This window comes from Delphinus delphis, chromosome 7 (assembly GCF_949987515.2).
Source record: "Delphinus delphis chromosome 7, mDelDel1.2, whole genome shotgun sequence".
NCBI classification, from domain to species: domain Eukaryota; kingdom Metazoa; phylum Chordata; class Mammalia; order Artiodactyla; family Delphinidae; genus Delphinus; species Delphinus delphis.
The window spans coordinates 78,790,569-78,816,507 of NC_082689.1; the positions used below are offsets into that span (position 1 = coordinate 78,790,569).

The 25,939-nt window shown below is 36.6% G+C and overlaps 1 protein-coding gene across 11 annotated transcripts in view; it reads right to left on the reverse strand.

Moving 5' to 3' along the window:
• Positions 1-25,116, reverse strand: part of RIF1 (replication timing regulatory factor 1) — a 56,969-nt gene extending 31,853 nt beyond the window's left edge. For 5 of the 11 annotated variants that reach the window (XM_060016816.1, XM_060016815.1, XM_060016810.1 and 2 more), the window contains exons 1-19: positions 25,000-25,098; positions 24,459-24,574; positions 23,640-23,718; positions 21,516-21,612; positions 20,282-20,409; positions 20,094-20,188; positions 19,035-19,224; positions 17,201-17,293; positions 14,830-14,968; positions 12,454-12,605; positions 9,697-9,814; positions 8,659-8,823; positions 8,062-8,172; positions 7,327-7,389; positions 6,961-7,061; positions 5,373-5,459; positions 2,153-2,226; positions 1,756-1,936; positions 292-399 (exon numbers count right to left, since the gene is read on the reverse strand). In XM_060016816.1, coding sequence (XP_059872799.1) covers positions 292-399; positions 1,756-1,936; positions 2,153-2,226; positions 5,373-5,459; positions 6,961-7,061; positions 7,327-7,389; positions 8,062-8,172; positions 8,659-8,823; positions 9,697-9,814; positions 12,454-12,605; positions 14,830-14,968; positions 17,201-17,293; positions 19,035-19,224; positions 20,094-20,188; positions 20,282-20,409; positions 21,516-21,612; positions 23,640-23,718; positions 24,459-24,562 — 2,085 coding nt within the window. In that variant the 5' untranslated portion in view covers positions 24,563-24,574; positions 25,000-25,098. The other 6 variants (XR_009520168.1, XM_060016809.1, XM_060016812.1 and 3 more) reach the window with 5 other exon arrangements.
• Between the last annotated feature and the right edge of the window lie 823 nt (positions 25,117-25,939).

Below are 25,939 nucleotides of genomic sequence, written 5' to 3' on the forward strand. Positions count from 1 at the left end.
TTTAAAAACACGGTAACATTTATAGGTGTCAAAGAGGAGACTAGTATAGGGTAGTGAGTTTGCCCACCTTCACAGAGCTCTAACTGAAGAACTGTAATAATGCCACAATACCAACAATTATCAAAGGTCAAGAGGAACTTCTCTCTTCCTTCACCACTTTCCTTTCTCCTAAGCTGATTATAGGTCATAAGAAAGTCTTGTTTTAGGTAAAATTACTGTAGGGGTTCATTATAAAGGGTGACATAATATTTTCAGAAAAATGCAAATTCATCAAGTAAAACTTTGCCTTACCGCTGGAATTTTTTGTGCTGAAAAAATATGGTTTATTGGTAAAGTCAGTGCACAATAGATGGCACTAAAATTATGTTCTAAGGCATCACCTTGATTCACTTCATTGGTCTGAAACAAGAAAAATAATGAAGAAGTTAGACAAATTACCATCTAATTCTAGCCTGAAGTAGTAACATCTTACTATGTGTAGTGAGTAGAATTGTGTCTCCAATGTTGAGATGTTCAACAGATGGTGAACTCCTAACCTCTGCAAACTTTGGAAATAGGGTCTTTGCAGATGTAATCATGCAATAATGGAGTCATGCAGGTTTAGGGTGGGCCCTAATCCAATAACTGGCATCCTTATAACAAAAGGGCAAGTTGAATAGACAGAAGCTACTTTGAAGAATGCCATGTGAAAACGGAGGCTGAGACTGAAGTGATGCATCCACAAGCCAAGGAACATCAAGAATTACTGGAAGCTAAGAGAAGCATGGAACACACTCTCCTTCAGAGCTTCAGAAGAAACCAAACCTGCCAACACCTTGATTTTGAAATTCTGGCCTCAAGAGCTATAAAAAAGTAAATTCCTATTGATTTAAGCCATCAGTTCATGGTAATTTTTTAAGCAACCCTGGGAAACAACACACTGGTTTTAAGTCCTAAAAAAGAATCCCAAAGGTGACTCCAAAATCTTTTACTATACACAGAAGGTAGATTCAAGCAAGGACTTATAAAAAGGGCCTCTAGCATCCTTTAAACAGTTGGCAATTATTTATGAACATAAACTTTTTTCTTCAGGAAGAATATGTTTAATGGAGTGTTGGCTCGAGCAGCCAAAATAAGGGCTACTGTATAACCACATAAAAAATTCCTTGGAGTCTTCACTCCATTTGAGAGTTGTAACAGACTATTTCCCAAAGAATAATTCCATTTAAAGACTGATGAACAGATAAAGCAGCTGATGAACTATTAATAGTGACAGAACTTGAGCTCCACATGCTGACAATATTGCCACTTTTTAAAGTAATTAAACGTAAGGGTTAGTCAACTCTCAACAATTAATGATTTAGGAACTACAATATGGCTTTGAGGTAATCACCAACATAGGATCCCATCAACCATGGGATCCTAAGAATATACAGTCTAGTCAAGATACCCATATTATTCCCCGTAGTACAAATGAAAGAACCCAAGATATAAACAGGGGAATCTGTATATATCATGTAAGCCTTCTGGCTTTCTAATTACTGGAGAAAATGGACTGTTTAGTCCCCACTAAGTTATACTTTCTTGAATAAGGCAGAAACATGATGAAATCAACTAATCTAAAGAGTAGAAAATTAACCAATCCTGCAGAAAAAAATATGCAATATCTTCCATTCAAATACAAACTTCTATTCATATACCCCTGTGCTCTAACAAGGAAGAAAAAAAGGGAAGATATTAAATTTGGGGGAAACATGCAGCTAACTTATATCATACCTGATTTATCAATTCAGTTAATGGGGTGACTATAATACTCCACATTCTCCAAAGATGCTCCTTGTTTTCCAACTGCTTTGCATTTTGATTAATAACATTTAAGACAGAGTCACTGAAAGCTAGTGGTGAAGTTGGACCAGAAAGAACACAGCCTACCAGTGTTTCCAGGTTGAGAAAAAACCTGGAGGAAAAAATTTTCAACTATGCATTAACTGTATGTTCTTCGAAAATACATTAATTACATTATAGCAAGGTTATAAAAATAACTGACAAAAAAAGAATCCCAACTCTTATTTTGATTTTTTTCATTTTTAAAAAATTGAGAGTAAGTCAAAAGAATATCATTCATCACATGACAAACTTTCCAAGATAAACAAAATAGTTTGTTTAAAATTACCTTTCATCTTCTACACCACATGCCAACAGATTATTATTGAAAATTAACTGAATTAAGAACAAAGCAGGAGTCCCCTGAAAAAAGATGGGAGATGGCAATCAATCTTCCTGTTACAAACAGTATATTCTTCTTGTTATACTTGTTTTCTACAATCAATTATGTGAAATATGACCGTTTTAAGCTTGAGAAATTTAACTTTCGAAATTACTTAGGAAATGACAAAAATGATAGCAAATGTACTTCCACAAACTACACACAAAAAGCAAGCTCTTTATATTTTAATCATAGCTGTTACATCTATGTGAGCAATTAAAGAACAGAGAGAGATTCCAGATATAAAAAAAATGTTGACTTAAAACTTGGTGGATCAATAATACCTACATCCAGAAGATATTAAATATATTTTACCATAAGTAACCCAATGCTACTAAGCTTCCAAAATTTATAACAGTAACCAAAACTATTATTATATAAAAGCAAAGAGAAAACTTTCCTTCTAGACCCTTTGTTTAATCCAGGAAAATAGTTCTATTAATAGTGCCATACTTAATTATTCACATTAATTATAATGAGTGTACCTTGTTTTATTGTGCTTTGCAGATATGGCATTTTTTACATATTGAATGTTTGTGGCAACCCTATGTCGACCAAGTCTATTGGCACCATTTTTCTAACAGCATTTGTTCACTTCATGTCCCTGTCACATTTTGGTAATTCTCACGATTTTTCAAACTTAACATTATGTGTCCTGACTGCTCCACTAACCAGCCATTATCCTGTCTCTCTCCATCTCCTCTGGCCTCCCCATTCCCTGAGACACAATACTGAATTTAGACTAATTAATAACACTACAATGGCCTCTAAATGTTTAAGCAAAAGGAAGAGTTGCACGTCTCTCACTTTCAATCAAAAGCTAGAAATAATTAAGCTTAATAGGGAAGGCATGTCAGAAAGGCTAAAAGCTAGGCCTCTTGTGCAAGTTACCGAAGTTGTGAACGCAAAGGAAAAGTTATTGAAGGAAATGAAAAGTGCTACTTCAGTGAACACAAGTTATAGTAAGAAAGCAAAACAGCCTTATTGCTGATATGGAGAACGTTTTAGTGGTCTAGACAGATCAAACCAGCTACAACATTCCCTTAAGCCAAAGCCTAATCCACAACAAGGTCCTAACTCCTCAATTCCGTGAAAGCTGAGAGGTGAGGAAGCTGCAAAAGACAAGTGTGAAGCCAGCAGAGGTTGGTTCACGAGATTTAAGGAAATAGCCCTCTCCATAACATCAAAGTGCAAGGTGAAGCAGCAAGTGCTCACACAGAAGCTGCATCAAGTTATACAGAAGACCTAGCTATTTAATTAATAATGATGGTGGTTACCGTAAACAACAGATTTTCTACCTGTTGATAAAACAGCCTCATATTGGAAGAAGAAGCCATATAGGACTTTCACAGCTAGAGAGGAAAAGTCAATGTCTGCTTCAAAGCTTCAAATGACATGCTGCCTTTTATTAGGGGCTAATGCAGCTAGTGATTCTAAGTTGAAGCCAATGCCATTTACCATCCCAAAAATACTAGGGCCCTTCAGAATCATGCTAAATCTACTCTGCCTGTGCTTTATATAAATGGAACAAACCCTGGATGACAGCTTATCTGTTCACAACATGGTTTACTGAGTATTTTAAGCCCACTGTTGAGATCTACTCCTCAGGAAAAAAAAGAGAGAATCCTTTCAAAATATTACTGCCCATTGATGATGCACCTGGACACCCAAGCACTCTGACGAAGATGTACAATGAGACTAATGTTGTTTTCATGTCTGCTAACACAACATCCATTCTGCAGATCAAGGAGCAATTTCAACTTCCAAGCCTTTTTCAGAAATACATTTCATGGGCTTCCCTGGTGGCACAGTGGTTGAGAGTCCGCCTGCCGATGCAGGGGACGCGGGTTCATGCCCCAGTCTGGGAAGATCCCACATGCCGCGGAGCGGCTGGGCCCGTGAGCCATGGCCTCTGAGCCTGCACGTCCAGAGCCTGTGCTCTGCAACAGAAGAGGCCACAACAGTGAGAGGCCCGCATACATAAAATAAGATAAAAGAAAAGAAAAGAAAAGAAAAAGAAATACATTTCATAAGGTTATAGTTGCCATAAAGAGTGATTCCTCTGATAGACCTGGGCAAAGTAAACTGAAAACCTTAGGGAAAGGACTCATCATTCTAGATGCCGTGAAGAACATGCATGATTCATGGGAAGAGGTCAAAATATCAACATAAACAGGAGTTTGGAAGAAGTTGATTCCAACCTTCCTGAATGACTTAGAGGGGTTTAAGACTTCAGTGGAGGAAATAACTACAGATGTGGCAGAAACTGCAAAGAACTAGAATTAGGATTGGAGCCTGAAGATGTGAAAGAATTGCTGCAATCTTATGATAAAACTTCAACAGATGTGCAGTTGCTTCTTATGGATAAGCTAAGAAAGTGGTTTCTTAAGATGGAATCTACTCCTGGTGAAGATGTTGAAGACTGCTAAAGCGACAACAGGATTTAGAATATTACATAAACTTAGTTGATAAAGCAGCAGTAGGGTTTGAGAGGGCTAACTAATTCTGAAAGAAGTTCTACTGTGGGTAAAACGCTATCCAACAGCATTACATGCTACAGAGAAATCATTTGTGAAAGAAGAATCAATCACAGCAAACGTCACTGTTGTCTTATTTTAAGAAATTCCCACAGCCACCCCAGCCTTCAGCAACCACCACCTTGATCAGTCAGCAGCCGTCAATATGGAGACAAGACACTCCAGCAGTAAAAAGATGACTCACTGAAGGCTCAGATGATAGGTAGCATCTGTTTAGCAATAAAGTACTTTTAAATTAAGGTATGGTTTTCTGTTTTGTTTTTTTTAAGGAATAATGCTATTTACTCACACTTAACAGACTACAGTATAGTGTAAACATTAACTTTCACATGCATTGGGAAACGAAAAATTTCATGTGACTTTCTTTACTGTGATATTCACTTTCTTGGCACCAGTCTGGAACTGAACCTGCAGTATATCTGAGGTACGCCTGTACTTTGTCTATCATTTTTTCCTTTAACATAATCAGCGTATTCAAATTGAATTCTCTTGGAACTTTGCAATCTAAGTTTCACTACCTTATGAAAAAAAATACCATGGATCTTTTTGTTTATTAGCTAATTTAGTATCATTACATTTAAGATACTTGCATTAAGAATATCCATATTAGCAACCTGATATGCTGGAGAACCTAATACTTTCTGAGGAAGTCCTTTAATTGTAATTTCCATGAGAACCTAAGAAAGACAAAAGGTTTTACTGTACATTAGCCATAAAAGTAGTACCTTACTTAGTAAAAATCATATAGTATTAACTATATTTTTAACAATTTATTACAAGTAATGTTCGTTCATTAATGTAAATACATTCTCATTAGCTTAAAATGTTCAAATACAGAAATATAAATAATAAAATGATGAAGTCCTTTCTTATCTCCAGGAATAATCAATGTTACCAGTTTGGAGTTTATTTTTTAGACCTAAATTTCCATATATGTAAATACAGAGAGAAACATAACTTCCTAGGGCTAGCTGTCTTATACCTGTTTTATACCATTAATGATATTGTACTGTAAGATACTCTGGAACTAATTTTCTTCACCTGACTGTGTTACAGAGTTTTCACATCAGTCTATGTAGACACATCCTTAACTGATAAACAAATGTGCAGTTTGTTCCAACTTTTTAAAAATTAATGGTCCTTGAGGCTATTTTCATTTTTTATACTACAAAAAGAAATTCTGCAATCAATTATGTACTCAATAGTGCCAGAAGCAAGTATTTTAAAGAACTGCTAACTAGAAGCTGTATCTAAGACACGCCTCTCAAATGTGACAGAGATTAGCAAACTGCCATCCAAAAATATTATTATACTGGTATTAACCTGAATTATATAACATAAGTGAATAACATGACAAAAGTAACTGTTGGTGAAAATAAGCTTTCACGTATTCTCATTTGAACAGACACTAACAATAATAATTAGCATTCATTGACACATTTATTTTGTTCCAGCCCCATAATGCTCTGCATTTATCAACTCATTTAATTATGAACTACTACTACATCTCTTCTTTACAGAGAGACAAGAGAGTAGACAGAGTGTCTAAGTTCATTCAGTTAATAGCTGGGCTGAGGTTCAACCTAGTCTGTACCAGAGCCCTTGCTATTAACCACTATCCTCTACTGCCACAGTAGATATGGTTGTCATGGCACATAAAGGAATCACTCAGAATCTACCTACGGGTATAGTTTGTTCCATCTGCAGTTTATTTTGGGAAACTCACTATTACAAAAAGTATATCCAATTCGCTTTTTCCCTACTATGTAGGACATATTTAAAATGCAAAAGCTCTCCAAGATTATCACCAGATATTTTTTTAAATGTATATACTAACAATCAGTGGAACCCAGCAATCTTGTCACAAAATTAGTGTTCATCCGAGTTTCTTCAGTTCAAGTTTAATGCCCCTTATCCCATTTTCTCTGTACGGCCTATTCTTTTTCCTATGACACTGGAAGATTTCTATAGTTGCCAATGTCATCATTTACTTTATTAAGAAGGTTTCAAATGACTCTATTTAGTCAATGGAACAGCATTTACTAAAGGGCCAAATGGCTGATAAGTACTTGATATAAAATATTTTCCCAAATCCTGATCTGTGGTAGTACCTTCAATATAAAATTCAATTTCAGAATATGGTTTTAAAATTCCAGCACATATAGGTCTTATACTTACCAGTGTTTTCAATACAGGAAATACTTCTGACTTCACTATGCTTTCCAAAGATTTTAATAGAAGAGTCAAAACTTCAGAACCTGGTCTCTCTTTTTTGTTACCTATCAAAAAGGAAAAGGAGGGGTACAGTTCTAAACATGTATTTTTAGGGGTGAAAATACAGTCTTTTCAGGAGTAAAAATATATACTCAGAGAGCTATTAAAAAGTAATTTTTTTGTTTTTTCTTACTAAATAAAGTGCTTTGTTTAAAGGTAAAGTCTGGAAGATAAGATACTTCAAAAAAGGATTTTAAAATTAATTTTATATATGAAAGCCAAACAATTCACTGAGTGCTATAAAAATCTTTTGATCATTATAGTGCTTACCAGATTCAATAACTGACTTCACCAAGCTAACTAGCTCCTTCCAAATAGCATTGACAATTGCATCTGCCAAACAAAATAAAAGGTACTTTAGAATGAAATAGATATGACTACAAAAGCTCTCCCTTTCAAGCTTATACTACAGAAATAAATTGAGCAATACTTAAAAATTTAAAATATAATTCTCCTTGTAATAGTCAACCTTGTAATCAGTTTACAATACACTATTCACCTCATTTTTGTTTAAAGAAATATTTTTCAAAAGGACTGTTAACATACTCAGGGTAATTCTTTTTTTTCATCGACTGTATTTTCTGTATTGAAAACCTTTCACTTTTGAGACAAGGATTAAAGACTGAGAAGGATACCTGAAAGCCACTAGAAAAAAATTTTCCAACCAATCCAATAGCAAACTATTTAATTTTTAAAACCTGTCATCATTACTTGATAGGCTTTAGAACACAGGAGTTTAGGTGTAGATACTAAAATCACAGAGCCTAGGTATCAATCATAGCTCCATCACTTACTATGTAACTTTGCAAAAGTTATTTACTCCTCAGTACAACACAATCCCTTATCGGCAAAATAGGCTAACACAGAAGGTTGCTGTGAGGATTCAATGAATTATATGTAAAGCTCCTGCAGCACAATCTGGAAGCAGGTGGCACTATATAAACATTTACTATTTTTTCTTTTTAAACACAGGTTTAAATAATAAAAATCTTCTCAAACATTTACCAGAAGCATCTTTTCTAATTGCAACAAAGCTATCACGAACAGCAGTGATAAATGTATTTGCATGTTTGGAAAAAAAAGAAGAGCTGCTGATTAACGGATGTTCAAGTCGCTCTAAAAGAGAAAAAAAGACAATTATGCAAAACCAAAGCTTTATGAAATAAATTTCTCGATGTAAAATGTTAGGTGGTCTGATACATTTTCTATGAAAAAGATTTAGGGACTTCCCTGGTGGCACAGTGGTTAAGAATCTGCCTGCCAATGCAGGGGACACGGGTTCGAGCCCTGGTCCCAGAAGATCCCACATGCCGAGCAAATAAGCCCGCGCTCAGCCACAACTACTGAAGCCTGTGCGCCTAGAGCCCGTGCTCCGCAACAATGGAAGCCACCGCAATGAGCAGCCCGCGCACCACAAGGAAGAGTAGCCCTACTCGCCGTTAACTAGAGAAAACCCACACGCAGCAATGAAGACCAAATGCAGCCAAAAATAAATAAATAAATTTATAAAAAAGAAGATATATAAAATCTCTTTCCTCACCCCAAACTACGGTGTTTTGAACTGTGTTAGTAATTGAAATGATTTTAAAAACAATTAAATACCTAAGCTCAGCATAAGTTTGTTTTGCTTAGCAAAACTCAAGACTTCTGGACCCAACAAAAAATGAAGCAACATTTCAAGCCCCAAAACTTGTATAGAGGGGATTGTGGCCATTCCACCAAAATTTGAACTCAAGTTCATCCGGGGAGTTCCATACGGAGAAGCACCTTTAAACAAACAAACAAAATTGCTAAGTTATGTACGATTGAATTAGTTACCCAAATAAATATATTTTGTTTACTTCATTTCAATGCAATGTACTTTTAAAAGTAAATAATTTGTTTTTCAATAAAAGTTGAAGAGTTTTTGTTTAAAGCCCACAACAGAGTTCCTAATTAAATACTAATCTTACTAGGTTAAGAACAAGACTAGTGTCACACACCATTTAAATGAATTCTCAGACATTAATCCATACCTTAACATTAATATGCAGGCATTCCTAAAACTTAAAATATAAAAATTTGACTCAGAAAAGTTAACGTAAAATAGGAACAGCAGGGCTTCCCTGGTGGCGCAGTGGTTGAGAGTCCGCCTGCCGATGCACGGGACACGGGTTCGTGCCCCAGTCCGGGAAGATCCCACATGCCGCGGAGCGGCTGGGCCCATGAGCCATGGCCGCTGGGCCTGTGCGTCCGGAGCCTGTGCTCCGCAACGGGAGAGGCCACAACGGTGAGAGGCCCATGTACCGCAAAAAAAAAAAAAGGAACAGCAAATAATTTTCTTTCACTGATATACATACTAAGCCACAATCCTTACATCTGTTAAGATCTGACATTTTAAATTATAACTCTAATATTCTAATTCTGAAACAAACGTTAAGAGTCTGTAATGCACTTCATATAATGTAGTGGAAAAAAGTTGATCTTATCCAACTACAATACAATGACAGCAGTACACAGTAACACATACAGAAAACAAACAAAACGATTTTGTGACAAGGCAGCCAAAATTATGTGAATTACATGGAGCAAAGAAAGACTTGATTCAAAGCCTTTTTGTAAAAATAAAGGAAAAAAACCCCAAGTAGGTCTATCTCTTACCTTTGTGTACAGGGGTCGCAGGATTTAAAGCTGGAGAAGTAGCTACACGAGATGAACTGCCTTGAGGTGAAGCATTAGAATCAATGCTTATTGTGCTTTGAATCAGAGGCACACAGACCTATTGGGGTTTAAAAAGAGAAAGAGGTGGAGGGAACTGAATCTGTAAATATGTATAACTGTCCTATTTTTTTAAAGTCTTGCATAGGGGCTTCCCTGGTGGCGCAGTGGTTGAGAGTCCGCCTGCCGATGCAGGGGACACGGGTTCGTGCCCCAGTCCGGGAAGATCCCACATGCCACGGAGCGGCTGGGCCCTTGAGCCATGGCCGCTGGGCCTGCGCGTCCAGAGCCTGTGCTCTGCAACGGGAGAGGCCACAACAGTGAGAGGCCCGCGTACCGCAAAAAAAAAAAAAAAGTCTTGCAGTTAAATATCCTTAAGAAGCGATCTCAATTGTTTTGATATGTTGAAATTTTATTGGCCTTTTTGATGCAGAGGGTAAAAACTGAAACTTGGAAAAGTGAAAATTTTTATTACAAATATATTTGCCCTAAATTTGTACTATCTATAAATTTCAACTCTACATTCCAGATGGAAAATTATACACATAAATAGCTTTTACAGCTTTTACAAATAACATCTACATGAGTTTTAATGCTATTGGTAGACAGACCATTTTAAACATTTTAAAAAACACCTTAAGAAAATATGAACTAAGACAACTCCAAGCTTATTTCTAAGATCATTCCAATACCTGTCAAATGTAGCCAATGAGTAGATTATGCCAAGGAATGGGTGGGACAACTGGGTAAGATCAGCCTACTAGGAACTTAAAATGGTAGAATTTGAAAAAATTATGACCCCAGTTACAAGTTACAATCAATGCCCAAGTTTAATCAGTTCATGCTCTATCAAGTTTAAAAACTTCAATGTATTAAGCAATTAAAAATTTAAAGAGAACTTGCTAAAAAAATCCAATACTTGAGGAAGAACTGATAAACAGCAAGGTACGCAGGATACAAGAATGACATACAGAAATCTGTTGCATTTCTTTACACTAACATTGAAACATCAGAAAGTAAAAAAAAAACCCCTTTTAAAATCACATCAAAAAATAAAATACTTGTTGTACACCTGAAACTATCACAACATTGTTAATCAACTATACTCCAATATAAAATAAAAAAGTTAAAAAAAACCCCAAAAACTTAGGAATAAACCTAACCAAGGAGGTAAAAGTCCTATATGCCAAGAGCTAGAAAACATTAATGATGATTTAAAGAAATGGAAAGATATCCCATGCCCTTGGATTGAAAGAACTAATATTGTTAAAGTGGCCATACTACCCAAAGCAATCTACAGATTTAGTGGGATCCCTATTAAATTACCCATGGCATTTTTTACAGAACTAAAATAATCTTAAAATTTATATGGAACCATAAAAGACCTAGAATTGCCAAAGCAATCCTGAGGAAAAAGAACAAAGCAGGAGGCATAACCCTCCCAGACTTCAGACTATACTACAAAGCTACGAAGTTATCAAAACAGCATGGTATTGGCACAAAAACAGACATATAGATCAATGGAACAGGATACAGAGTCCAGAAATAAACCCACACTTATGGTCAATTAATCTTCGACAAAGGAGTCAAGAATATACAATGGAGAAAAGATAGTCTCTTCAGCAAGTGGTGTTGGAAAAGTTGGACAGCCACAGGTAAATCAATGAAGTTATAACACTCCCTCACACCATACACAAAAATAAACTCAAAATAATTTAAAGACTTACATACAAGACATGACACCATAAAACTCCTAGAAGAGAACATAGGCAAAACACTCTCTGACATAAATTGTAGCAATGTTTTCTTAGGTCAGTCTCCCAAGGCAACAGAAATAAAAGCAAAAATAAACGAATGGGAGCTAATCAAACTTACAAGCTTCTGTACCATAAAGGAAACCATAAACAAAACGAAAAGACAACAAAGAATGGGAGTTTGGGATTAGCAGATGCAAACTATTATATATAGAAAGGATAAACAACAAGGTCCTACTGTATAGCACAAGGAACTATATTCAATATCCTGTACTAAGTAATGGAAAATATGAAAAAGAATATATGTATATAACTGAATTACTTTGCTGTACATCAGAAACTAATACAACATGTAAATTGACTATACTTCAATAAAAAATAAATCAAAAAAGATAAAAGGAGTTATCAGGACTACCCTTTTTTACTTAAACAAAAATAAGATTAAGCTTTCATGTTTAAATGCAGCAAGGATATCAAAATCTAAAGGAATCTGTAAAACTCACATGTAACAATAATGAAAAGCTACAATGGGATTAAATGATTGGTTATCACTATGTAGCCTGGAAAAAGGAGACACAAAAAATTAGAATTGATCCAACTCTGTGTAGCACATGATTTCTATTTCATTACGTAATGCTGACTCTACTCTCAATTATATTCTAAGTCACATGCAATTCCTTTAAAAAAAATCTTTCATGATGCCTCTAGAGTAAGAATATTTGCGTGTTACTGATTAAAAAGGTTTTAGATGCTCCATTTCAGATGACTGGAGAGTATCCTTTGAGGAAAATGAACTCAAGTTCTGTGTCTGGGTGAAAAAATCTTTTATATAACGTGCTCTGCTAACACAGCAAAAACAGCACTGAAAGATTAAATTGTAAGAATCTAAGAACACATTAATAAAAAAAAAACACATAAAGTATTGTAATCAACACTTTAATGTTACCTGTTCAAAATTAGCAGGAAGATGAGGTCCTAGTCTCATCAATAAATACCACCAGACTTCTAGTTTTGTCAGCGCTAGAGTTTCTGTTCTCACATGGATAGAACTCAAAGGCTGCATTAACAACTTCAGTCTTTTTGCACTACATAGTATTTCTTAAAAAAAAAAAAAAAATTAGCACCCAGGTAAAAACATTAAAGAGGTAAAGATTAAACTTTAAGAATGATAGTATGTAACAGCCTACTATAGCAAGAGAATAGATTTAAAAAAAAATTTTTTTAATTACCAGCTGTTCCTGTTCTACCCAAAATTTTCATCTTGACAAACTTTAGTACGACCAGGTCACAATACTTAAGGCTTATTTTAAAAAATAATAACTAATATTTATTAGATACTGTGTGCCAGGGGTGATTTTTCCACCATTTAGCAATGTCTGCAATATTTTTGGTTACAACTGAGAGGCAGGGATACGGAGACTGCTACTGGTATCTAGTGGGCTGCATCCAGGGATGCTGCTAAACTTCCTCTAACACACAGGGCAGTTCTCCACAACAAACTGTCCAGCCTAATAAACTAAAATGTTGAGAAACTCTTTCTAAGCTGCTTTAGTATTCTCATTATCCCCATTTTACAGATTAAAAAATAGAGGTATATTTTTACCTCAAAAAAAGTTGTCATTACCAGTAATTTATTTTATCAAACACTTTAACTGTTGGTGCAATTAATGAGATTTTGGAAATCTAAATATTCATTTAGATTTAGTTCTACTCTACATTAGCGATAATCAGATTGCTTAAATTCCACACAAACACTAAATACACTTTAAACAAAATATTTATACCTGAAGTGTTTACTACATCAGTGACGGGAGGATATATAAAATAATACAGTCTGTGCTAAATCAACTTATCAAAAAGACTTGAAAAGGATTGTGAAGCATCTGTCAAGTCATGTATTTGGTGGAATAACATTGATCAATGTTTCTTACAAGTATTCTGCCATTCAGCTTTCAATTAACATTTTTATAAGAAGAAAATGAAGTCAGACCACTGTGGAAACAAATCCTCTAATCCTTTCTGAATTCCTATCTATGAGAGGAGGAGAACACCAACAACTGCTGTGCAATACCCCATTCTCTTTTAGTTACAAGATCTGCTTTCACTCAGAACAGTGATGGGTATCTACTCTTTGACTACTTTATCTAGTTTCCCATTTAGCCATTCTCCCAATGAGATTTTTAAGTGGAACTGTATATGGAATTTCTGAAATGTTGTTTACAGATGGCTGACTCAGCTGCAAAGAAGCTCATTTTTGCCCCTTCTGCCTTCCCCTCCTTCCTGTAGTCTGCAATTAAGGCATACTGAAGATGACAACAGAAAAAGACAGGCATCTGATTCCTTAATGACTTCCTGGATCCATAATACCAGTCATAGACTCTCTAGCTCTTGACTTACTTCAAATGAGACAGCATTTTATTTACCTTCTTTAAGTCACTCCTATTTTACGCTTTAACACAACTATACATAATTCCACCAGATTTAATCCTGGATACCTCACACTGAGGTTCATAAACAATAACCAAAAAAAGGTGACATTTCCAATTAAAATCTGTGTCTGGCAATATTTTCAATAAAAGTAGTTGTAGTTAATGCAAATAGTTATTTACAAAACACATTTTAAAAGGGATTAATGGTCTTTGGCAAGGGAAAACATAGGATGAAATCAACATTATTTAGCAGATCTTGTAAACTATCAATTATACCTAAGATTAACTACCCAGTTAAGTAGGTACTCATACTGACCCACTTTTGGGCGAAATACTTTCGCACGTATATATATTAAGCACTTCCAGTGAACAATAAAAAGATAAGGGTAAGGCACATCAAAAGGAATCACTTCTACATATTAACGTTAGCCCACTATCAGGCGCTGTTCTAAAGATCCTGAAAAAAAGTTCCTCTGTCTCTGATACTTTGATTCCTTAGCAATCAAAATTGTTTGCTATCATCTATTGGCTGTGTGACCTTTGATGAACTACTTAATCTTCTGAAAATAGCGATAATGCTTACCATCTAAGGTCTACTGTGATGATTAAGTAAGAAGTATGTAAAATGCTCAACTAAGTGCTGGAATTCACTAAGAAAGCCACGAACAGCATCTGTCACTTTGTTCAGTTTTTGAAATAGTGTAAAATAAACTTTATATCTGTGATTTTCAATAATGCCTGGCCTTTGAATTCTACTTTTAGCCACAAGTTTATTCCCCTAAAATAATATTCAATGATAGGTAAATATTCGATATAAAGCGCCCCCCCAAAAATATGAGAGCTTTGTTTTTCATCTTAAGCCATAAAAAATCGAATTTTTAAATATTACTTACCTGGATTTAAAGCAAAATTATCTATTAAACTCTTCCAAGCAATAAAAGCTATTTTTTTAATCATGGGTGCTCCACTACGAAATCCCAGTTCTTCTAGCTGTAATAGAGAATTGATGAAACTCCCACTTCGATGCAAGGTCTAAAAAAGAAGAATCATTAAGAAGTTACTTACCTGCCTGAAACAATATATAGGCACTATCACATTCATTTATCTAACTCACCCAGTGTTAACTATGTAAAATCTAAGGAATTTAAACTTTTTAAAGTACTGAATTTTGTATGCAAAATTCTGCATCACAAAATATAAAGCTCCATGAAATAGGTAATGCATAATACACATTTCTAAAACGTTAGAGAATATCAGAAATGTGATAAATCCAAAATTTTACCAACATATTAAAAAAAGTATTCATATGAAAAAATCAATATTAAAGAAAAATAAGAAATTCAAACTAATAATCTTTTCAAATACACTGAAACAGGCAGGAAAAACAGTTAAGTAAAAGATGGATAAATGACAAGTAAACAATGCATCCCAAGAAAAAATACACAAAAAGAACTTTAATAGTCATAAGTGACTGTAGTCCACACATAATCTGAACAGAATATAAATGTAACAAAAACAACTGGCTTAGAAATTCACAAAAATCCACAAGAAAGCTACTAGAGCCAATAAAATCATTTCAGCAATGTTGCAGAGTACAAGACCAACACACAAAAATCAGTTGTGGTTCTATACAACAGCAATGAGTGATCTAAAAAGGAAATCAGGAAAGCAATTCCATTTACAATAGCACCTAAAAGAGCTAAACACTTAGAAATAAATCTAATCAGAGGTGAAAGACTTTTAAACTAAAACCTACACAGTATATTTGAAAAGGCCTAAATAAATGGAAAACCATCCGGTGTTCATGAATAGGAAGATTTAATATCATTAAAATGTCAATACTACCCAAAGCAATCTACAAATTCCACACAATCTCTATCAAAATTCCAAAGGCCTTTTTCACTGAAAAATAAAAGCTGATCTTCAAAAGTTCATTATGGAATTGCAAAGAGCCCCAAATAGCCAAAACAATTGTGAAAAAAAACTTATAAAGTTGGAAGACTCACTTCCTTGACTTCCAAACCTACTGCAACAGTACAGTAATTAAAGCATATCGTAATAGCATAAGGAGAAACATAACAGACCAATGGAATAGAGATCCCAAAAATACTCTCACATACACTATCAACTGATTTTCAACAGGAGTGCAAAGACCACTCAACAAAAAACAGTCTTTTTAACAAATGGTGTTTGGAAAATTGAGTATCCACATGCAAAAAAATGAAGCTGGACCCGACCCTTGCCTTACACCATATATTAAAATAAACTCGAAATGGATCAAAGATCAAAATTTATGAATTAGCAAATCCAGAGAAAAAGCAGAATGGAGGTTATGAGAGGCTGCAGAGGGAGGGGCAGAGGGAGTCAATGTTTATGTAACATGTATAGTTTTTGTTGGGGATGATGAAAAAGTTCTGGGTGTAGACACTGGTGATGTTTACACAACTGTAAATGCTTTTAGTGCCACTGAACTGTATACTTAGGATGATTATGATAAATGTTATGTTTATTTACCACAATAAAGAAAATCACAACTCCACCCCCTCAAAAAAACCTGGCTTAAAGATAGAACATACAGTTGATTCTCATTATTCACCATAGTTATGTTCTATAAAGTTGCCTTGACACTGTATTAGCAAATACTGAGCCATGGCTTGTAGGGAAAATGCAGGGTTAGGTTCCTGCAAGCCTCTGATCACATTTTCATCGACCATTTGACACACAACCTTATTTTATGTTTGTTTTGGTTTAAAGACATCTTGTTGATTCACTAACATTGAACTCACAGCGGACAGCACTGTAACTCACACCTGAACAGTCTATCTAGCACATGTATTTCCCCCTTAAGGCACATCATAGCCTTCCGCTGCTTAGCAACCACAGACAGCACTTCAACACTACATTTTGGGGCCATTTAAAACTGAAATCCCCAAGAAAAAGCATGAAACGTGAAAAATGTGGCATTAAATGGATCATGAAATGGACATTTGTTTAAAGGACATTAAGAATTGAAGCAAAAAGGCAGAACGTAACCTTGCTCAACCTCAGGTGGGAACATGCATGCTGCAGGACTCAAATTTTTTGCCACTACACGTGCCTACAATTGACTGCAAAAGCAGCACAAATACTGATGTTGGGTTAACAAATAAATTTTAGTAATTTTCATATACGGCATGCATGAATAATGAGGATCAACTGTACTATGGAAAGTTAAGAAATTAAAGGGTCTGGCATGTAAAAACTGTTCATTAACTGTGTACTTACCTTCCCAAGCAGTTTGACAAACAAAGGCCATAATTTTAACACGTAAGTCTCATTTTTACTCATAAATAGCTTCTGGAGTTCCGAAAGTAATTTCTAAAAACCAAAGCAAAAATATTTACCAAAGACTCTTGGAAAGAAAAAGAATGCAGTATTAAATTGATCTCAGCAAAGTAACTTTTCCCAGATTTTATCAGGAAAACTTTCACATATATAGCAAAGCTGATGGAGTTTCACAGTAAATATCCAAGTATAAATACCACTAACATTTTACTATGCTTGTCGTATCACATATCTGGCCATTCTTCCATCCATCAACAGTTTTTTTCCCTACCAATATACTTTCCCCTAAAAACTTCAGCTTGCTTATCATTAGAGTTCAAATGATAATGCTTTAACCACTCACTCTATCTTTAAAAATTAATAGCTTCATGGGTAACACATCTGAGAAAATTTAAGTTCAAATTTATTAAGAATTTTATACAGTGGACCCCTGGACAATGTGAATTTTAACTGTGCGTTCTACTTATACTCAGATATTTTTCAGTAGTAAATACTACAGTACTGCACAGTCCGTGGTTGGTTGAATCCAAGGATGCAGAGGAACCATGACTACAGAGGGCCGACTATGAATTATACAAGGATTAAACTCAAGTTGTTCAAGGGTTGACTGTATACGCTCTTAAGAAATAAATTTATCAATTAAAAAAACTTACAAAGACACTGGCGTCACTTTTAGATTCCAAACCTTACCATGAGGCATCCTGAATTTTAAAAAATAAACAAAACCCCAGGTTTTAGAATCTGGACATCTCCACCACCTCCTGGATTACTGTAATGTCTCCTAACTAGTCTCCCTGCTCCTACGTAGAGTTTTTTTTTCTCAACGCAAACTGATCCCTTTAAAACCAAAGTATGCATATCACTTGTAGACTCAAAAGCTTCAAATACGGTTTTCAATATAACCCAGAGTAAAAACCAAATGCCTTACAATGGCCCCCGAGGTCCTATGTGATTTGGCCCTGTTTCTGGTATCATCTCCTCCTCCTCTCATCCTCATCGCTCTATCCTACTGCCCAGTGTTCGCTGAACACAACCAAGTACTCATATCAGAGCAAGGCCTTTTGCGCTCATGGTTCCTCCTGCCTCAAATGAGCTTACTGCATATTATTCAGGTAGCTAACTCCTATATCGCCTTCAAATCACCTTTCAAATAACCTATGCTTTTTCCTTCCCTGACCACCTCACCCTTCCTCTCCGATGGCACTTTCCATCCAGTCCTTGCTGTTTTCCATTAATGCTCTTTACTAAATATACTATATACTTTATTATCTCTCCCACTAGAAAATAAGCTCCACAAGTTGCTTTTGTTCACTGCTATACACACAGTACCTAAAACAATGTCCAGTATATAACAGGTGCTCAATAAATATGAGAAAGGTTGAAAAACCTAAAACCTGGGGTAAGTAATAACTTTAGGAAACTGTACACACTAGATGCACTTGTGTGCATTAAATTTGTATCTACTGGGATTATGCTATACCAATCCAGATAGCGATGAATCAGTTAATGTTCTCCCTTTTCCAAAAATGCAATTTCTTGCAATCACCATTCGTTGGGGATGGGGTAAAATGCCTGGATTGTAATAACACTGAATAGACAGCCCCCTTCCTTACTATAATATAGGATCAGTGTGACTACATTAACTTAAACAATTCTTTGTATTAATTCAAAGAGGAACTTCCTAGATCATAGAGCAATTACACCAATATGAGCCCTCAGCTTGGTGCAAAACCTTACAATGCAGTATCCAAAAAATCCTTCAAGTATTACTTACGGTAGTCATAAGCTGCTCTGTGATAGATGCTATTTCTTGTTGTTTCTGAAGTAACAACGGCATTCCCATCTCTAGAGCAGTAGCTCCCCGCAAATGTACCTTTTGGGCCGAATGAACCACTAATGGTATGACCAATTTTGCCCATCTAATTGACTCTTCTCCCATTTGAATTGGGGCTTGTTCAATTAGCCTGTGTAGAGAAATCAATGACTAAATTAGTTTGACCTCACCTTATACGTCTAAAGTACCAGGAAAATATACAGTACACAAGTATGCAGAAATATGCATAGTATGGTCCAACTGTTTTACAATACTATATACACATATATACACACACAAAAATAGATCTAATTTTTAATTGCTTATTTGTAGACTTCCCTATTATTTTAATAAACTTTTCAAATAAGGAGAACGTATCATCTTTCCTTCAGATTAAAAAAATGTAAATACTAATTATTTTTACAGAATTAAGTTCAATATTCTTATAAGACAGGACAGCAAAGAACCATGATACACTGTGAACATCTATCAGGGCATCAGAACACTAAGTAGTTAAAACATAGAGCTCAACAACTAAAGAAAACTTTCAAAGAATGAAAAACAAGTTAAGGCAAAGCATATCAACGGTTCATGCTGTCAGCACATCCATTATGAAAAGCAAGGATGTGTAGGAAGAAGACGGGATTTTCCTGTTCCCCTCATCTGCTGCTAGGAATTATTTAATGCTTTCCTAAATGCCTGTTACAGCTCACGTAAAAGTCTGTATTATTTTTTAAACTCTTGCAAAAGCTTTAACAGAAATAATTTTTAAAACCAGAAGTGTGTTAGCAGCAGCAGCAGAACCAAGGCTGTATTTTAAGGACTGTCTCAGTAAAAATAAAGAAACCTAGTAACTTATGCACATCTACTTCCTTCTTCCTGTTACTTGCTTTTAGTCTAGAAGACATTTCCTTCTTTTAATATTTAACTCAAATTTAAGTCCCATAAGACTACTCCTTAAAGTAAATTCTAAATTTACTGAAACTGTTCTTCTAAATTCCATAGCATACAAACTCATACCTTATGATGACATTTAATGCTTCATAATCCACAACAGCAGAATGCATCTCTCCTCTATTAAAGACTATTTCTAATGAATCAATTATACTCGATACCTGAAAGACAGAACCAAATAAATACAAATCGAATAAGTCTGAAGTTTTTAACTGGCATGTGGTTAAGAAGACATATACAAAAACTATACTCACTACTTTGCCAACAACTTCAGTGGGAAACGTCTGTTTGGATATCACCCAAAGTGCCCTAGTACGTACATTTTTATCTGAATTCTTAACAATATCATTCAGTTTTGAAAGCAGTTCTTGAATATTTGTCTCTGAAAAATAAGCAGTTTTAATTATGTGGAATCATTTACATCCTTTAAAATCTCTAACAGAAAAACAGAGAAAAACCCTGTTCCCTTCAGTGTCAAAAAGTTAAATGCATATCCAGAGAAAAGGACCAGAGAATCAATGCTGATATCAAACTTCTTCCCAAAACACAAAACTCAGGTCAGAGGGAAGGTATTCTCAGAGAAAACAGATAGTAGCCTCTAAATCAGATATTTTTCAACTAAAATATTTCTATAAGGTCTTATTATTAGGTATGAACATACAAGTCAATTTTTGGCAAGACATTATGAATCCTTTATCTCTGGTCCAAAATGAACAACTCCTACTTTAGATTGCTAACATTTCTATATATAAAAAAAGCAGAAACTTTTTCCTCAGAAAAAAAAAGATGGTAACAACTTTCTGATATCCTTAATCCCTATTCCTAATTTCCTCTCTCTAAAGATCACCTCCCAGGTTTCCTTTACCATGACAAGCTACTTACAGAACGATAATTAAGATCACAATCCTCCCCTGATATCCATGGGAAACTGGTTCTAGGATCCCCTCTCAGGAATATCAAAATCCAAGAGATGCTCATGTCCCTTATGCCTTCCACATCCGTGGGTTCTGCATCCAAGGATACAGAGGGCCAAGGATGCTTGAAAACTCAGAAAAGCATCAGATCCTGTGCTTTCATTACCACTTTTAGCTCCAAATTATCTCATTTACCACTAGGTGAAAGAACTTTTCAAATTACAGCATGTTCCTTAACACATGCTTGTGTAAAATAAATGACCATCTAACTTCCAAAATTAATTCCATCTAATTATAAACTTCCAAAGCAGGTGTGTTTTTATAAAGGACAAGGTTCAGTTTTTGCAACAATTATTTTTAAATAGGCTTATTTTATTTTCTTTTACAGCAAACCTTATGGTAACAAAGTCAGAACTACATCTAAGGAAAAGAAACCTTCCAACAATGATATAACCTAAACACTTTCTCAGAAGCAAATCCTAAACTACAGGTTATGAAACTAATAGAGAGGTAACAGTACTTTTAACAGTATCAAACTATAAACTCTAAAAATACTATATCACAATAAATTTACCTGATAATCCAGAGGTAATTTTCGGATTATATAAGCAAAACCCCAAGGCCTGCAGAGCAGCACTACTGAGCTCTGAGTTTTGACTGGCAATGTGAGTCTTCGAAAACAAAATAACATTTGTTACAAACAAGTACAACTGTAAATTAATTTTTAGACAGCAAAAGATGATTAAAAACAAAATTACATTTTAATTCCAACCCTCAACTGATCTTTGAGAGCAGATTAAAAAGGATTAAGATCAGGAGGCCATGGATACACCTTGGCAAAGAAAGAAGGAAACTAGGTAGAGATCAGCTAAATAAAGAATATTTTTCTTAAAAGGAAAAGAATATCTCCACACATCTGAAAGCAAAAAAAAAAAAAAAAGCTAACAAATGGAAGATGCTGAAGACACTAGACAGGAAACAAAGAGTAGGAGCAAAACCCTTCCACAAAAAGAAAGCAAGACTCAAAGGCAAAAGCTGACATATTAGCTATGGAGTGGAGCAACACCTCTAACAGAGAGGGAAGGAGCTGGAATGTAACATTTACTAAGTAGCTAAAGTGCTAGGACCTTTAAACATTATTTAGCTAGGACCTTTAAACATTATCTCAATACTTCACAGACAGGAGAATTTGAGTCCATAACCATCTGGAATTCAAAGCCCAATGCATATTCTGTATGTAAAAGTTATAAAATCCCAAACCTGTCCAAGGGAGTCTTGCCGCAACCCTACATTTACTTGTAACCCTGCATTCTTGGTACCATTTCCCATTCCAAAGTGATTTATCTTCAAATCCCCCCATTTCTCTGAATCCAATATCCAAGGAATCCTCGACTATCTGCTACTCTTGACAGAGAAGAATGGTAAATGTTAGTAGTCAAATATAAGAAGAGACACTTCCTTGGAGCACCCCTTTCATAATTAATCAAACCAAACATCCAAAATACTACACCCTGAGATACAAAGTCTTAAACACTTAAGACGATGAGAGCTACTACTATATCTCCTAGATAGTAGCTAATATGTGTGTGATCAACTTTTGATTTTCCTATTAACCACCCACATGCTTCTAAATAATTAGGCATTTTAGTTACAAACCCTATTTACAAACAATGCAACTTGACTCAAAACGCATACAAATGAGTTTCTGATCCTACATGCTTTCAAATACCAAATACATTATGCATGTCTTCATCACAACAAATACACTACAAGAATGTGGAAAATGACAATGAAGAAAAATGGGACAATAAATAATACCATTAATATTGTTTATACTATTAACAAGTCTTGACCTACTACACAATAAAGTTCTTGCTTACATGAACAAAAACCACTGATGACTATAACAGGAATATTTAAGAGTAGGCATGGTAGTACCCCCAATGCCTCAACATTTGGCCCGAAATCATGGTAAAATGTATAATGAACATCTTGACAGAATACTTCCGTTTAAAAGCACAAAAACAGGGTCACAAAAATAACTCAAAGGGACTTTGGAGATTTAGTTCAACCTCTTTATTCTAAAAACAAGGAAATTAAGTTACGTGTTAAGGAAAGTCAAGTCACAAAGGCACAGTATACTCAAGTGATGACAAGAGTACAGGTCCTCAGTTTGATGTTAAACTACACAACCTCCCTATAAACAAGCAAACAAGATAACCATAAGCGGTTTTTTAACTAAGCAAGAGTGGCAAAAACTAAGCGTGAGTGAAGATAAAAAAATGAATGTTACCCACGCAAGTAGACCAATGACAAAACAACAGATTCATTTTATTTAAAAGTACATTGCTACAAAAGGAGAAAAAAAACAGATTAAATAATCTCTGATCACTGCTTTCCTATTAAGAGTGCAAGTTTTGGATTCAAGTGGCCACGGCCGACTTTAGGCACATGAAACTAATATCTTCTGCAAAGTGGGGATTAAAGACTAGCCTCACTGGGGCAGGGAGGATTAAGTGAGAGAAAACAAGATAATTAAGATAGCACCTGATACAGCACCTGATACACTGTAAGTCCTCAAATAATACTATAATAACCCTGCTGTTATTTCATTTTAGACTCAAAGTTTTTGAATTAATTGGCAAAACCTGTTTTCCCCACAAAGTAAAAACTATTTACAACAAATATACATACATACCTTTAAAACTCTGAATAGCTGAGGAAGTTTCTTCTCAATTTCTATAATGATTTCTTTTCCATCTTCTCCAGTCATACGACTTCAGAAAAGCAGAAAGAACACAAATTTATGCAAACAGCAGACACAAAAATGAACTATGAAATACCTGCATAATCTTTTTAAACATTGTTAGAACACGGGCAAATTAATTGACCCAGTCCTTAAGATGCTTAAGAACATATAAGAATACAAATACGAAGAAACCCTCAGAATAATTTGTGCATCCACACTGTACACAGGTTTTGACAGCTTCCCTATGTGAAGAGGGAACAGGGAAATCTACCCCTAGTTAAAAACTAAGAAACTTACTAAATCTTTAAAGCTTTGTACCAGTTGTTACCCTTTCCTTGCAATTTCCAAACTACATTTAACTCAGAAAAACATGGTCTGCAGGGGAAAAAAAAAACGTGGGAAGCATTTGCGATTAAAAGAGAACTCGGTTTACTGCTCTCTATTAAAAAACCAATTGTGGGTTCCCCCACTGTCCCGAAACACAGGTGGCTCACGCTGAAAAACCATTACTCCAGCACGCTCCCTTCCAACCAAACTTTTCTTAACCCTTCGCTTGCAAGACACACGTGCAGGCTTCCTCATTCAAAACTTGCACCTTAAGGGCAGCAGCACCCGCAGCCGGGATCGTCACCTAGCACACCGCACCCCGGCGTCCCCGCAGCTGCCAGACTTCCAGAACACACAAACTCGCTTCGCGTGCCCCACCCGGACTATCTCCTCCCCAAGACCCGCCAGGGTGCCCCACCCCATACCCCCAGCAGGCCTCACCTGGTCAGAGTCAGGTAAGCGTCGGTCTGCTCTCCATGGGAGGCGAAAGGGTCTTCCAAAGTCTCCAACAGCGGCACGAAGGGGCTGTGGCCCGGGGCCGTCATGTCGGCCCCTCCCTGAAGCCCGGACCGGAAGAGGAGACAATCCAGTGACCGATGGAAACAGCTCCGCGACGACCCCGCGTGAGTCCAGGCCCCAGCCCCGCGCGCCCGGCTCCGCGTGAGTCCGGGACCCAGCCCCGCGCGCCCGCCCCCGCCCTCCCAGAGCCACCGCGTCCACGCCCCGGGCCCCTCGCGCACAAACCCAAGCTCCGAACCTCCGCCTGCGCGCCGCAACACGCTCCCAGGCCCACGCCGCGCTCCGCCCAAGGCCCGCTCCCGCCACCAGTTTCCCGGGCAGCTTTCAACAGCGGGAGGAGACCGGCGCGGCGGCGGGAGAAGCCCGGGGAGCGAGGCGTCTCACCGCGAGGGGGCGGAGGTTGCGCCAGTCTGACGATTCCCCGCCGCCTATCACTGTGACCCCGATATTCACCCCCACGTACGAAGATAGGCCTGCGTCCTCTCCGCTGCTGCCCTGCAGCACCCGGACGCAGCCCGACCTCGACTTTCCCGGCTCCGGCTGTTTACTCACGCGTGCGGCCCGCTCCCTCCTAGACCAAGATGGCGGCGGGGGCGGGCCCCGGAGCGCGCGGGAGTAGGACAGGCCTGGCGGGAGAGGCTCGAGCCAATCCAACAGGCAGCGGCGCGCCGGAGTCATCGATCGCCTCTCTTCCCTGCCTGCTGCCCCGCCCTGCCCCTCAGGTCACCTTGCAGGTGGGGGTGTTTTGGCCCGTATTTAACCCGCGAGGGACTTGAAATTCAAAATGTAAGTGAATCGCCCAAGTTTACCAGACTAAATTTAGTGCGTCTTCAAACTGCAAGTCCAGTACTTCTTGAAGTATTAGCAACAAATCATTTAGCAACAGGAGATAACTGTACTGTGATGTTTAAGAGCTGCGTTTAGATTGGTCTAGATTCCAACCCTAGTTCCGTGTGACCTTAGCAAGTTAGTCAACCTTTTTATGCCTCAACTTCCTCCTCTGTAAAATAGGGATGATAATAGTACCTACTTCAGGTTCAGGTGAAAGCTAACTGAAAAAAGTTTGGAGAGTCCAGAGGCTCTCAAGTTCTAAGTATACATAACAATGACCTGGGGATATTCATGATTAAACTGCTGGCTTCTGGGCCCCGCCCTTAGACATTGTGATTCCGTAGGTTTAGGATCTGCATTCTTTTAATTGGCCTCAGGTGTTGAAGGGTGGGACTTGGCTAACAGTTAACACTTGGAGAAACTACAGTATACCCGTTTTGTTTTTTGTTGTTGTTTGTTTTTCAGAGAACTTTAATGCAGAAAATACACGAAAAGATTTGTATAAAATTTCTGGTGTTTTGAGCGAATTGGAAATTGAGTACTCATAGGGAACAAGTTTTCCATCAGTTGTA